This window comes from Nestor notabilis, unplaced genomic scaffold (genome assembly GCF_000696875.1).
Source record: "Nestor notabilis isolate BGI_N333 unplaced genomic scaffold, ASM69687v1 scaffold8832, whole genome shotgun sequence".
Lineage (NCBI taxonomy): Eukaryota > Metazoa > Chordata > Aves > Psittaciformes > Psittacidae > Nestor > Nestor notabilis.
This window is the reverse complement of record NW_009919621.1, coordinates 2,940-18,505: the sequence shown is the minus strand read 5'-3', so window position 1 is coordinate 18,505 and position 15,566 is coordinate 2,940. Positions and strand designations below refer to the sequence as shown.

The window sequence follows — 15,566 nt, the reverse complement described above, 5'->3', positions numbered from 1 at the left end:
GTGCTGTAATGTGTAGATACCTCCCTCTCAACCATCTGTGTGTGGTGTAGGTTGGTTTGCAGTTTTCCCAGGGAGCAGCTCAAGTGCAAAGTCTGGGGGAGTGCAGCTCAGTGGGTTGCAGCCAGTTGGCTTAAACCTGGAGCTCAGTTTCCCCTCAGTGCAGTGTGTGGAAAGTAATGAATGATGGCAGAGTGGCCAAGGCTGCCTGCCTACATGCTTGGGAAGTCCTGCATTGGTTTTATGTGGCTGACATGGGGAAAGTCCACTTGGCAAGCATGGAGGCTTGGGGTTTGTTGTGTTCTGTCTGTATTTAGTTTTAAGTAAGTTCTGGAGAAGGGGAAGGCTTTTGCTTAAGAAGGCATTCTGTTTCTGGGAGCGCGCTGCGGCTGAATCACCACTGGTGATGGTGTCATGTCATGTCACTTTGGGTCATGGTGAGGTGTACCCAGTGTAGATCTGTGGAAGGGGCTGAGTGAGGCTGATTGCACCCTGGCACATTACTTCACAGTCATGTCTTGGTCTTTCTGGGCATCTTAAGGCCTTCCCAGAGCATAACTGCTATCATTTCCAGTTATTAGTGGATTTTTCACACTTCTGATTAACATCAGTCACATGTATGTATGCATTAACTGGTTTGGGAGAAGGGGGTTTAAGCAGGGGATACACGTTATTCATTTGAAGGGACACTTCATAAAACTGTGAAGTTTTGTTCCCACTTTGTAGGGGAATTTGTAACCTCTGTGTTTCTGGTTTTATTTCCTCCTTAACACAGGGTGTTTATCAACCAAGGGGAAAAAATGCCTGTCCAGCTGTCGGAGGTATTCAGACTTGCATCAAGGAATGGCACCCAGAACCATTCTTGTTTCCATCACAAATGATTGCGAGGAAAGCAAAACCACCTTCTCCATCTAGATCTTGCTGAAGTTTGCTGCCCCACTAAGGCAAGCTGAATGCAGCCCTCGGGGTAGAGGAACATGCCATGTCCCCCGCTGTTCCTATGTCCTGCTGCACTTACTGTCCTGGCCCACACCTTCTATGTGACCAAGGTGTCATGTGCTTCTTCCCAGGGCCCAGAAGTGACATCCCTGCCTAGCAGGGCAGCACAGTATGATGAACCTGAGCTCAGTCCTGAGAGCAGGATGACCTTCTGATAGGTTGGCAAAGACCACCAGAGAAAAGGGAAGAGTCCATAGCATCTGCCTGGATACTTTTGCAGGAGGCATTTGCCACCACAGAGCACTGAATGGTAAATGCAGCCAGGACATGCTCCAGTCCTTGTTCTGGGCCCCAGTGGGAGGATGTACTCCTATCTCCAGCAGCTGGGGGCTGCTTTCTCCTTGGATTTTTCTCACCACTAGGTGTCTTAAGTCGTGAGGTATGGAACAGGAGGGTGATTTTTCAAAGCTGATGGGGACTTTCCCCCCGTCCCACTTTCCAGGATCAGTAGACCAGAGATTAATGTGCATAAGGCAGAAGAAAGACTGACAGGAGCTGTCTGATGCCCTCCAATGGTTTTATTGTCCGTCTGCATGCTGAAGTCCAAGGGGAGAGTGAGTGTGCAACTAATGGTGTGTTTTCACTGATCCAAAGTAAAGGGGCCCCGCTCCTTCTGGGCTGGAGAAAGTGATTTCTGGTACAGATACATATGGAGCCTACTGATGTACAGGCTGGGGATCTGTCTGGGTGGTTGTGCTGGGAGGTGGTTTATTGCAATGGGTATGGGAAATTTGGTGTCTGCAGCTGTGGCTGAGGCTGAACCCTGCTGCACTGCATCTCCCTGCTGCATGGGCAGCAGTGTCTGGAGGACAGAGCAGGGAGGAAAAGTGGAGGAGAGGCACTGTGCATGCGCTGTTCCCTGGTTTAGTGAAACCTATGGGATACAGCTGGATAAGCAATAGGGCTGACACAGCATGGAGAAGGATGTGGGGAGTGGGAAAACAGAGGAAACGGAGAATGGGCCCTGGCTTTGTGTCTGCGCACGCTGCAGGGCGAGTGACTGGCACTGACTTGTAGTGCTTTGTTCTGGATGGTAGCAGCTTGCTGCAGGGCAGGGCTTCCTGACGTGGCTCAGGAAGCACAACTTGCCAGCCCTGAAAGGCAGGAAAAGAAGGTGGGATGCTCAGGAGACCCCGTCCCTGACCTGAAGCCCAAATTTGTGCCCAGGGCCACAAGGACTGCTGCTTGGCAGCCTGAGCCGATTCACTCTGCAGCAGTGCTGTGTGTGGAGGCTCTCCAGCCAGACTGGGGCTGACTCACAGCACAGTGGTCACAACCAAGCCAGGTCAGCCTGGCCTGAAGGGGAAGAGACAGTCTCTAGGGACAGGAATGCTGTCAAATCTTCCAGCTTCTCAGGCAAACGGCCTTGCCCTCTGCTTGCTGGAGTGACCTCCTCTGCCAGGCATGCATTCTTCTCCCTGTTCCCTCTCACCACCGCTGTCTTCAGCTCTGCTGAAGGCTGTTAATCTGGAGGTTGTCAGCCTGGTACAGAGCAGATGGTTGAGCCAGCAGGGAAGTGGGAGCACGGAAAGAGCCACTGGCAGGCTGGGGCAAGCAAACTTCTCTTTGCAAATCACGGGGCTCAGCAGAGAGTACTTGTGGTGATCGAGACTAGGAGCTTCTCAACTCTGCATCAAGTTGAGGGCATCTGCAGCAAGCATGATTCACATGAGGTGAAGCAGCTCAGTTTGGCAACAGGAGCACCCACTTCTCCCCAAACAGTGGATGCTGTGGGGCTGACACAGAGGGCTCCCACAGGCAGGTCACACTGGCCAGGGCAGGTGTGCTGGCTGCCAGTTAGTGATGCAGTCAACACTACTGTGTTGCATAGTGGCCAAGGACTCATATGACTAGGGAGAAGGGACTGAAGCAGGCTTTGGGATTTGTCCCCCAGGCTGTGCGCTTATTCTTGTTGCAGTGGTCCAGCATGACCTCTAGCTTGTGCCTGCTGCAAGTGCCAGCAGAGTGTCAATGCCAGCTCACCGGCACCCAGCCCACTCCATCTGATATGGGAGGTGCCAGTCCCTGTGCCAGCAGTGCTCCTGGGGATCTTGCACCAGCAGCCAGAGCCATGTGGCTCTGCAGTGCCCTTAGTCTCATGCCAAGAGGCACCAGGATATGCTTGAGTCTGCGCCTCCCAGCTCTGACAGCTGTGGCAGAGATCCTGATGTAGTCCCATGGCTCTCTTTTTGGTGTTTTTTCACCCTGAGCTTTGTTTAGCTTCTGAAAACAACCTGGCTTTCACTCTCTGAGGACTCTCTCCCTCCCTGCCCATGCTGTGGTGGGGTTTCTGGGCTGGACCAGTGCTGGAGGAACCAAGACACTGAGGCTGCCTCCCAGGGAGGAGGCTCAGCCCTGGTGCCACACGCAGCTCTGCTCCCTGGGGAGCTGCTGGCCAGGCTCAGGCTGGCCATGGGGCCCCTGGGGGTGCTGCAGAGCCCAGGCAGTGGCTGACTGGTTTCCTGCTGCCATTTGTACCCAGACCAGGAGCTGTGCGCAGGCTATAGGGATAGAAGAGAGGGAGGCAGGGAGCAAACTTAGTGCTGCTTTGACACTGAAGAGCCCCATGTTTATGCTTCTGGAGCACTTTTCCCTCAGTGGCTTTAGGCTGTGCCTTTGAGGGGAACACAAACTCTCAGCTGGAGGTCCAGCAAGCAGTGCCTCATGCACCCAGAAATGGCTGTTACCTGGGGACATCCTCCCTGCATGGCTCAGACATCACTTGCCACTGACTTGCCTTCTTTGCTGTTCTTTTCCCAGTCCTCAGTATGCTCCAAGATCGTCCAGCTGCTGGGCCAGAATGAGGTGGACTACCGCCAGAAGCAGGTGGTGATCGTGAGCCAAGACAGCTTCTACCGCGTCCTCACCTCAGAGCAGAAATCCAAAGCACTCAAAGGCCAGTTCAATTTTGACCACCCAGGTGAATGCATGGAGAACAGCACTGTGGCTCTGCCATGCAGTGGGGGGCAAGGGCTGGAGCGGGACCCCTTGCTTCACCACCAAAGAGCCTTGCGTGGACACTGGGACCCTGTCTCCACAGGGGGCAAGAGTGGGAGATTTACTTGAGCTGTTGTGGAGCTGGGTTCACCCCTGGCAGGGTGGCTGGGGACCACCTGTCCCCCCTGCAGTACGACCTCTGTCTCTCCTGGGAAGGAAACTGTCTGTGGGGTGGAGTGTTTGGGATGAGAAAGGGCAGGTTGCGAACCCTCAAAACTCCTTGAGATGCTCCTCTTCTCCCTGCAAAAACATCTGTCAATTTGAAAACCTTTCTGGTGCAGCCGGGTTGGGACCAGGGAGATTGCATCTGGCACAGCCCCCTGGAGCCAGCAGCTCTGTGTCCCTCCTTCAGGGAGGGAACAGTCTTGTGCAGCTGCTCTGCAAACCCCTCCACTGAGGGGGCTGTGCCCTGTTACTACAACAGGGGCTCTTTGAACCATCTCTGGGCTTGGTGGGGAAATTCCAGAGCTGCTGTCCTTGCATCCCCATGAGGACAATGGCCAGAGACAGCGAGCACTGAGCAAACAGAGCTCTGTCTGTCCAGTGACTCAAGGCTGAAACACTGCTCCAGTCTCTCTGAGGGCTGGAGCCCTGGAGGAGATGCCTTCCTGAGCCTGGGCAGCCGCACCACCATACAAGGACGGTATTGATCTCTGCAGGCCAGATCCCAGGCTAGTGCAAAGCAGCGATAGTGAATACCCAGGGGCTCTGGGAGAGATGGGCCTTGCTATGCCTGTGGGGATGTGCAGGGCTTTTCTTCCTTGTCTGTGTGTTTGTCTGTCCCCAGTGTGGAGTGCCAGTGGCTCTGGCTAGGCTAAGCTCAGTGTCTGGTGGGTGGGAGGGGTTGTAAAGCTGCCTCAGGTAACGTTTCCTCTCTCCTCAGATGCCTTTGACAACGAGCTGATTGTGAAAACGCTCAAAGAGATCACAGAAGGGAAGACGGTCCAGATTCCTGTCTATGACTTTGTCTCCCACTCCAGGTCCAACAGCTGCTCCTGCCTTGCTGTGCTGCTGCTAACACCCTGTGGTGCAGCACGCAGTCCTGCCAGCCCAAATCACCTGCCACTCTGCTTGCACCCTCTGTTAGGCACCTAATGTGCCAACTCAAAGTTTCAATCCTAACTTCTCCAGAACCCTTGGTTAGAGGATCCAGGGCAGATACAGGTGCAGTCTGAGGGTCTGGAAAGCTGCGCAGCCATGCAGTAGCATCCAGCAACATATAGGTGTTAACGGAGTAGGGTTGTGGCCCCTCTTTTCTTCTTCCACCCGCAGTTTGTCTCCCCACAAACTCTGTTTGTAGCTTTAACAAGTATTCTAGGCTCAAACAGCCTGGCACTGCCAGGAAAGGAGGAGAACAACAGTTCTTGCTCCTGTAACTCTTCCCTTGCATGTGTTCAGCTTGTTTTTGCATGCCTGTATTGGTCGTGGACAGTGTGACCCTGCTCTGTTTCCCACAGAAGCACTGCGGTGTCAGGGGAGTGCTACTTGGCTGCCAGAGGAGCAGATCTGGCTCTTGCAGGTTCCCAAGGGTCAAGTCCCATGTGTAGGCTTTCTGGGATTTCTGGCTTGGCACATAGCGCTTGCAAGCAGCAGCTAGCCAAGTAGAGGGAGAAGGGCTGGTCTGCTTCCTGCTCTGCTGTTTGTCCTTCTAGGAAGTGTAGGTATGCCTTGGATTCCCTTCACTGTGGTGGGGTAGGTCTGCCCTTTTCTTGGTTGTCCCCCTTGTGCAGCGGTGATGTCCCAGGGTTGGAGCAGTGTCTAGGAGTGCCACTGTTTCCCCCACCTCTCTTGGCTTGTTTCCCCATACCAGCATATTTTGACTCTCCTTCCTTCTGTTAGGAAAGAGGAGACGGTGACTGTCTACCCTGCCGACGTGGTGCTCTTCGAAGGCATCCTGGCCTTCTACAGCCAGGAGGTGCGGGATCTGTTCCGCATGAAGCTTTTTGTGGACACAGATGCAGATACCCGGCTGTCCCGCAGAGGTGAGGCCCAAGCATGCCTTGTGGAGCAGGGACAGAAATGTCACTTAATTAATCTGGGCAGCTGGTTGCAGAGGAAGGTTACAGTGATCAGAGCAGATCTGGAATTGGCACAAAGCTATGCTGCTGCTAGCAAAGAGCCAAGGAGATTTTCCTCCCCGGTGCAGAATATCACATAGGGCAGCTTATGGCAGTGGAGAACGCCTTGCTACATCTCTCTTAAGTTTCAGCGGGGTTTTTGCTGCCTCGCCTGGGATTCCTCCTTTGACACAGGTAGCAGTGTGACTACTGAGCATGCTGTGTCCTTGTATGGCCCTGTGGCACTAGCTCTGTGTCACTGACTGAATAGCAGCTACAGTCAGCACATACCAGCAGGGAGGAGTGCAATGGGCAAGGCAGAGCATCTCAGCAGTTAAGTCAGAAGACAGTGCCTGATAGATCTGCTCAGGACCTGGGGTATGGATATGCTCCAAAGATGCATTTGTGTGTGAGGTTGTCCATTGTGGATGATGATGCAAATAGGGAGTCTGGTTGTTCATTTTTCAGTCTGTGCAAGCACAGCCAGCGCAGCATGGAGCCTCTTTGTGATACTTGGCACTGGGATGATGGCTTTGGGAGCGAAAAGCCCTAGAAATCAGAATATCCCTCTCTAGGACAATACATGTCCAGCTTGGCTTGGCTGTGGGTTGCCAGTTGACATAGGAGGGACTCCAGCTCTGCAGGATCTGTGTCTCAAGGTGCTGTTCATTTCAAAGCAGCCTTTATCAGTGGGCTCATTGATGTAGCCATCTGAGTCTCCCCAGATGACTAAGAAAGCATTTGGGGATTCTTGGGGCAGAATTTGGTTCTCTCTGAACTGTCCCTGACCCTCCCTGGCTCCGACAGCCTCCATAGGGTGTCTGGGGATGCAGAAGATGACTTAGGAGAGGTCCAGTCCAGACCTCTGTGCTGTGAGGAGAGGAGCATGTCTCAGTGTGTCAGCCTGGAACTGTTTGTATGCACTCTGCTACAGAACTGGTCTTGGAAGTATAGAATCAACTAGGTTGGAAAAGACCTTTAAGATCATAAAGTCCAACTGTTACCCCAGGACTGGCAAGACCACAACTAAACCATGTCACTAATGGCCTCATGTACACGTTTTGAACACTGCCCTGGGCAGCCTATTCCAATGCCTGACTACCATTTCAGTGAAGAATTTTTTCCTAATATCCAGTCTAAGCCTCCCCTGGCACAAATTGAGGCTGTTTCCTCTTGTCCTATCACTTGCTACTTGAGAGATCAGCCACCTCCTCGCTCCATTCTCCTCCTCATGCCTGCCTGCCTACCCTTGTCTGTGAGACAAATACACAGCCCGCTGCTGGGATGTAATCAGTGCTGATTAAAAGCTCCTTTTTACACATCCTTCTTGACCCTGCCCAGTGTTCTTGTGTGACTCATCCAGGGAGGTGACAGCACAGTCATTGCAGGGCGATGTGTTAGGAGATAGACATTTGCAAGATCCTGCAGTGTGAGCCTTACCCCTTAAGCAGACTATGCTGTAGAAGAACTTGGGTTTGCACCCAGCCATGGGTTAGCACACTGCTGTGGTTTAACTCTAGCCGGCAACTAAGCATCACGCAGCCACTTGCTATCTCTGCTCTCCCAGCAGGATAGCAGCAAAAACTGGAAGAGTAACAGTGAGAAAACTCATGGGCTGAGATAAAGACGTTTTAATGAGTAAAAAGCTGTGTGTGCAAGCAAAGCGAACCAGGGAATTCACTCACTAATTCCCATCAACAGGCAGGTGTTCAGCCATCCTCACGAAAGGAGTACTCCTTCACACTTGGGTTACTTGGGAAGACAAATGCTGTCATTCTGAATGCTGTGCCCTGTCATCTGTCATCCTCTCCCCCCCTGCCATCCTCCCTGGCTTCCTCCTTCTTCCCTAGCTTTATATGCTGAGTGAACATGATGTCAGATGGTATGGAGTATCCTTTAGGTCAGTTGGGATCGGATGTCCTGGCTGTCTCCCCTCCCAACTTCTTGAGCACCCCCAGCATACTCGCTGGTGGGGTGGTGTGAGAAGCAGAAAATGCCTTGACTCTCTAAGCACTGCTCAGCAATAACAAAAATATCCCTGTGTTATCAACTCTGCTTTCAGCACAAATCCAAAACATAGCCTCATACTACCTACTCTGAAGAAAATTAACTGTATCCCAGCCAAAGCCAGCGCATTCTCCAGCCCTTATTTCATACCATTTATATCATGCTCAGGTAATTATCCAATGCATTCTCATTGCCACCACACCTCTTCCCATCCTTTGATATAATGTGCAGATATAATTCCCTTTGTTTATGGACCGCCGCTATAAAATAGCTGCATGTGTCCATTGAGTTAATTTAGTCCATGACTTTGGGCTCCATCTGTTATGGAGATCACTTGGGACAAGAGAGGTAATGTGTTGTATGGAGTTACTGGGCACCAAAGCCAGCTCAGGTAGGGTCGCTGCTGCACTTGCACTGCTTCTTGTAAGGCTTGTCCTCCATTGGTTCAGGTGTCTCCTGCTATAGTAATTCCTATAACATGCAACTTAAATCATGTGTTACAATGATTTAAAAGTCTATTCATTATGATCTTCACCCCTGCTCCCTTTGGGCCAGGTTATAGGGTTTAATATTGCAGTGAACTCTTCCCATTGCTCCTAGTCTGTTTCCCTTGCTCCCAGCCTGGCTAGCAACAAGAGAGCCCCTGCTATAGCAATTCCTGTAACATACAACTCAAATCTCAAGTGACAACAATTTTGTCAGTTCCCTGGATCAGCTAGCTGTCTGAAGGCAAGGTGTTGCAAGTGCATTTGCAGTGCAACATGACCATGTGTGCATCCCAGCTATACTCTGGAGTGTGTGGTTCAGTCATTTCGGGCTTGCTACAGAACTCTTGAGCTCAGGGCGTGAAAACTGGTTGAGATCCTATCTAAGATCTGAGAACTGAGACTATCCAGCTGCTGACCACAATACAGAGGTAAACCGAGTTCTGCTGCAGCTGTTGGAGAGGGTCCTGAGACACCTGGGCCCAGGCCATTCTTAGGTATTTCTCCCACCCACCATCCATTGCTAAAGCCTTGCAAAGGGGCAACTAGCCTGGTTGAGGTGCTGGTATCTCCTAGTTAGGGCAAGTCATTGGCCTTCTGGTAGGGAATTGATCTGGCTTGCTGTCAGCAGTTGGTAGGACCACTGCAGCAGTAAATCTGTTTACTGTGTCTCCCTAACATTTCAGAGAAAGGAGAACCTGCATGTGAGGTGCTGAAGCTATAATCACATCCCTGGAATGTAGCTGGAGGCAGTTTGTAGCAAAAGTCAGGATCTTGCATTGTCACACAGCCCTGAGTCATCTTGTTCTGAAGAGTTGGAGTAATGGGCTTTTCAACTAGGCAGCAGCAGATGAGGTTCCTGGAAATGTAGCTGACAGCTCAGTTAATGTACTGTCCCCATCTCTGCACCTCTCCCAGGAAAAACACTGCTACCATAGGACAAAGGGCTAGGTCTGTTGGGTGCCTCAAACAGCCTGAGCCATGGAAAGCTGATTCTGGCTGAGGTCACTTCACTGCCCTGTCCTCAGTCAGCTTCTGTAAAACAAAGATAAGCCATTGTACATGTTTCGGGCCCGATTTGAGCAATGTCTGCCTGCTGGTTCTACATGGTGTTAATCTGTCCTTGGGACATTTGCCTGCCCTGCAAGTAGAGGGTGATACTTCCAGATAGGGTGGGTGGTCTTAGCCTAGGTTGCTGGGACCTGTTGCTTTGGGGTCAGGTACAAGACAGTAGGTGCTTGACTTGTGCGTGTGGGGGTGATTTGCCCTGCTGTGGTCTGCCTGGGAGCAGGCAGGAGAGCTTTGCCTGTCAGGACCAGCCCCTACAGCCTGGGCACTCGCCCCCTATGCAGTTCACAGGCCTCCAGCATGCCATCCCAGGCTGGGTGTACTGTAAATACGCCCTTGCTGTGCTCCTTCCCTGCCTCAGAGCAGCCAAAAAACAGGGTGTGGGACCTGGGAAACAAAAGTCTTTCTGGTTTATTTTCTTTGACTAGTTTTTCTGTATTGTTTGAGCTGGGGCTTGCTCCCACTCTCTGGAGAAGGCAAAGAGCTGTCTAGAGCAGCCTGGGCTGAGCTGAGCCATTCCTGGAGCTGGCACACATCCTGCTGCCAGTCCTTTCTTCACTCCATCACCTCCCCCGCTTGGGGCTGCAAAAGAGCACACTGCAAAGCTGCTGGCTGAGGACAAACAGATCCACGGGGATAATGCCAAACCAGCACTAGAACAGCAGTGGCCTGCCCTTGCAAGCACATGGGTAATGGCTGCCGAGCAGGTCACATAGGCTAGTAGTGCTGTGGCTTGGCTCTGCCCTGGCATGTGGAAAAGGCTTACTCCAAACCCATGCCAGGCATGCTGGGAAGAAGCCAGCCCCCTGGGGAGAGCCAAGAGACATCTGCTCTGCTACAGTACAGCAGTTTTGGCTCTTACCCATGGATTGCATTACCACTCAACTGGGTCACTTGTTCATGCTGAAGTGGCTTTGAATTTCGGATGGCAATGGCCCAAATACCTTATGCGAGCAAGGGTGTAAGGCCCAAATTGCAGAACAAGCAGGAGGCCAGCTTGCTCTCCTGGCTTCCACCAAGCACCACTCTCAGCCTCTTGCTGTGGGAGCCTGCTTTACCTTCTCATCCTACTCAGCTGGGAGCTGCACAAGGAGCCTGGCAGAGCTGGGTAGGTGGGAGAGTTTTACTCTGCATACCTGAGTTAAACTGTGCATATATGTATGGGTGAACTCTACTGCTTTTTTATTCTTTGGGCACCTCTGTACTGGATCGACTGGGGGAAATGGCCCTAAATGCCTTTTGGCCAAAGGAGTGATATGAGGGTTGCAGGGACTGTGAGGCTGGGAACAGTCAAGACTGGGGTAGCACTGGTAATCGCTGAAATGTGCTTGCAGTGCTGAGAAGAGAGGAAGGACATGAAAAGCACTTAGGTCAGACAGCCCTTGGCTCCCAGGAAAGCCTGGAAGCATATAGCAGGGATGAGGTGTGCTTGAACATGTGGGCAGCAGCTTAGAGGAACAAAAATCTCTGGCAAAATACATGCGTGGCTGGCCAAAAGCTGTACTGAAGAGAAGGGGGATGGAGTAATTCATGTCTCAACTCCTGACTGTGCCTTGCATCTTCCCTGCAGTGCTACGAGATATCAGTGAGCGAGGCAGGGACCTCGAGCAGATCTTAACTCAGTACATCACCTTCGTCAAGCCTGCCTTTGAAGAGTTCTGTTTGCCAGTAAGTAAGGGGAGTGACACCCATAGGAGTCTGCCAAAAATGCTTTATGCCATGCCCAGCTCTTCAGACAGGAGCATTTTGTGTCCCAGAGCTCAGGTCAGCCTGTCTCACCTTCATCCCTCCCTGCAGGCACTGGCAAAAATAGGGGTGCTAGTGCTGGCTAAGACAAGGCAAAATGGGGACTATTTATACAGACACTGCTTTCCTGGTGAGCTCACACTCCCCTGTGGGAAGGCCTGTATGGCAAATAAACCCCTCCCTGCACAGGGTCTGATAAACCAACACCAGGCAGCCCGGCAGATGCCAGCCATGAGGGAAGATCCTTGCCTGCATCTAGCCAAGGGAGATCCCTGTCACAGGCAGTGTCTGCTCTGCCTGCCTCCTGTTTTGGGCTGTCCTGCCTGCCCTTTTCACCCTGGAGTCTTTCTGGCTTCTTGCTGGCTGGATGCTTGGGAGAGCAAGGAAGCTTCTTCCTGTGGTCTGTGCTGTGGGATGTGGCCTTGCAGGTTGCATTTCCTGGCTGGTGAGAGGCCAAGGTGCAGAGCATGTAGACCTTGCTCTGGGCCAGTATTGCAAGGTCTACCTGGAGAAAGGAAGCTACTTTGGGAACTGGTAACTGAGGCAAGGCTCCCTCGCAGACAGGGACTTCGCATGTGGGAGACCACTGCAGTACCGCTGAACTTGCAGGTGGAATAGCACATTTGCAGGACTAGCCATTGCACATCTCTCCTGGCTCTCATGCAGAGGAGCCTATGCCTTGGATCTCAAGGCTTTTCAAGCAGATGTGATAGTTATATGAGGATTTTCTTCTTATTCTGGAGGCAGAATAAGAAGGAGCAGAGTCCTGCAGCCTGAGAACTGCTGGCCAGCACTATAGACAAGAATGGAACCTGGGCCGTCAGCCTCAGGACCATCTCTGTGCCTGTCTAGGTGGCCAGCTCTGCCCTTTCCTGTAAGAGGGGCAGATTTGCTCTGTGCTTGTTACGAGATCTTTTCCTGGCTCCACAGTAGCACCCTTTTCTCTGTCTCACTCGGTTGCGGCTCTGGGGACCAACATCCAATTCCTGGTAATCCCAGAGAGGCTCTTCCTGAAAGGCAGGACCAGTTTGGTGGTTCCCTTCCTTGCAAGTCCCCAGCAAGGTAAATCTGCAGCTTTGCAAACCAGCAGATGCTGCATCAGTCTCTTCTGTTGAAGAGTCTATAAGAGGATGAAATAGGAGACAAGCAGGGTAGAAAACAACTGCTTTGTTCCTACCCACCAGCTTTGCAGTGGCCTGTTCCTGCTTCTAACCTGCTGATACACTCAGCTGCAGAGCAATTGCATGCCAATGTTGAGCAGGCTCAGCCCCCACTGTTGCTCTGTTATCTGACTCCTAACCCAGCCCTGGCCCAGGTGATCCAGCACTGAAATGGTCCAGCATGTGCTGGTGATTTTTGATATGGCTAGAAGCCCCTGTAGGTGTCAGATGGAACCCTTCATCCATGGAGCTGACTTCTTTACTGGTGGTAGAGCTTGGCTGTCAGGAACTGGTCAGCTGTAAAAGCTGACACAAACAGGGGAGGAAACTGAGACTGGCACCTACAGGTGAAGATAGGTCAGAACTGGTGTCCTGAATCAGACTTTTTTTGCAAGCATTGCTGGTAGAACATTCTTCCCACATCCCAAGCAGACCACATGGCTGTGCCCAGGCATGCCAACTCTTGCACCAAGTCTGGCTGGATTCAGCAGGGAAGTTGTTCCCAAAAGCACCAACTGCTGGAGCCTTGATATCATGAGGCTTTTTTATTTCAAGTTTCTTATGGTGAATCTTGCTACCTCTTACTGCAGTCTGTATGAGCTCATGAAAATGGAGTAAAGGCACAAAGTGTGGCCCTCGAAACACAGAGCAGAAGACAAAAAAAAAAGCATCCAAAATGCGTTATCAGCAATGACATACCTCCCAGTGGCTTTGGGTTTGGCAAGGGGATGGGAAGGAAGCAGGGGCAACTCCACAGCCTGGTGGCTCTCCACTTTTGCCATAACACAGTGCTCTCTCTCCTCCCAGACCAAGAAGTATGCTGATGTGATCATTCCCAGAGGAGCAGATAATGAAGGTGAGTGGACCCAGAGCCTGCTGTTATGTCCTGGCTACCAGCTTTGGCCTGTGCTATTGCAGTGGAGCCTGCCACAGAGGTGGGTCAAATCACTGTCACCCTAGAGAGTGCTGTTACCACACATGCACTGACCAAGATGAGCCTCTCCCTTTGTGCCTTCCTGACTGGAAGTTTGTGTTCCTCTTATCAAGCCTGGGTGCCCATCTACGTGCAGTGCCTCCAGGCAAACTCCTGGTTCATCCCACACAAAGGAAAATCAATATGCTTCTCCCAAGGCAAGATGTACAACTGGGACAGGCAGTTGCTGACTTGAGTGCTGGGCTCAGCTGGGGCAGAGGGATGAAGTCCCAGTGGGCAGCTCCTCCTGGCAGGGTTGCAGCTTCTCACCATGGAATAGGAAGGGATGGGAGCAGGGGAGACTATCAGGGTCATCATCTCTGAACTGGCTCTAGTTTATTTGCAGTGACCCTAACGCAATCTCTCCATTGTGTCTTTCCCTCCTTTTTGCTCACAGTGGCCATAAACCTCATTGTGCAGCACATCCAGGACATTCTTAATGGAGGACTCAGCAAACGCCAGAGCAACGGCTACCTGAATGGCTACACTCCTCCTCGCCAGCGGCAGCCCTCAGAGTCCAGCAGCCGGCCTCACTGACGGCAGTGGCAGCGTGAGGCTGGGGCAGAGGGCGCTTGGGCCCTGCTGCTGCCCCTCTGTACATACTGTTCATTCATTCCCCCCTTATCTATTTAAGAAACCAGATGGAGATGAATGCCTTTAATTTTGTATGTTTGAAATGCTGACTGAGAATCAGACGGCTGCTTGGGAGCCTGGACTGTCCACAGCTCCTGGCCTTGGTCAACAACTCCTCTAGCACGGAACTGGCTATAAATATCTATAAATATAGAATTGCTCTATTTTTGTGTAAATGCAGAATAATGTAAAATTACTTGCCATAAGGTATTTGCCAGGCTGAGTGTTGCTGGGAGGGTACTGGGAAGAGGGTTGTGGGAGATATTGCTGTCAGTATCTTCACCTCAAAGATGTGAAGGAAGGAAGAACAACTGCTTTAGTATCGCAGTGGTCTCCGTCCCAGGGAAGGGACAGGCCTGTGGTGGCTTGAGTGTGACATGGGTTTTGCAACTGAGCTGGCGTTGCCTCCTCCTACTGTTGCAGTTCAGGCCTGAGCAGCTTGGTTTTGGCTCGCAGGCACTGGGAGCTGGGAGAATGCTGTGTAATATTTCCCCTGACTGTCTCTGCACCTCCAGGTCTCTCAACAGCATCCCTCTCTGTGTCTGACACCCTTCCCACCACAGTGCGGGTCAGCTGTCATGCTTTCAGCAAGGACCTAGTAGGGGATGCTGGGTATGTGATCATATGAACATGGCAGCTTGCGTCCTTAGCAGTCTCACTGCTTGGCTTGGGTGGGAACCGCGCCCTCTGGTGCTCAGTGGCCAGGTGTGTGGTGGGACTCCTAGCCGAGCTCTGGGCTCAACCCTAAGCCTGGAGGATGGCTTGCAGAAGGTCAGAAGTGTGTCTGTCATTCCTCACTGGGAACGGTTTTGCTCTAGATGGGGGATTTTGGGTCTGTAAGATATGGTTAAGGGAGAACCAGCCTCTTCTGAACAAAAGGGGCAATAGGTGATGAAAAGCGACTGCTAAGCAGGTTGTCTCAGCAGGGGCAGTAGCGTGTCCCTGGGCTGCCCAGTATCCCCATATGGGACATCCACAGGTCCCAGCTGGGTTGCACGAACTTGGATGCCCAGGAATTCTCTGTTCCCCTTTTTCAAAGCATGACGTCACCTAGTCTGTGTCCCTTTCATTGTGTCCTGGTGGAGGACAGTGTCCCTGCTGTCACCTCCAGGGTTGCCCAGGAAGTGCCCTCCCTTGCACAGGGTGAGAACTAGTCTCCCCTAACCTGGTAGTGCTGCAGCACTTGTGTCCCAGGAGAGCCTGGTGGGACTGGACTGCAGGTCAGGGAATGCCTGGTGAGCAAGGGGCAGCAGGGCTGGGCCAGAGGCTTGGTGGCAGCCAGATAAGGGGATGTAGGATGGCAGCCAGCAAGATCCTTTGGCCAATGCTGCTGGGTCTGACTTGCCCCACTGAAAACAAAGTTTCATAGGCATCCCGTGAAGCCTGGAGCAGGGGCCCTCAGCCTTGCTTTCTCTGACGATTCCCAGCTTCTCCAGAGCATTGT

General features: G+C 52.1%; 1 protein-coding gene across 1 annotated transcript; it reads left to right on the top strand.

Moving 5' to 3' along the window:
- Positions 1-3,594: 3,594 nt before the first annotated feature.
- Positions 3,595-14,286, top strand: UCK2 (uridine-cytidine kinase 2; the record flags this gene model as incomplete). The annotated part of the gene is given in 7 exon segments (XM_010010311.1): positions 3,595-3,713; positions 3,715-3,916; positions 4,877-4,973; positions 5,833-5,975; positions 11,181-11,278; positions 13,324-13,372; positions 13,887-14,286. Coding segments are annotated over 7 exon segments (848 nt in total), but the record flags the coding sequence as incomplete, so codon positions are not given.
- Positions 14,287-15,566: the final 1,280 nt, after the last annotated feature.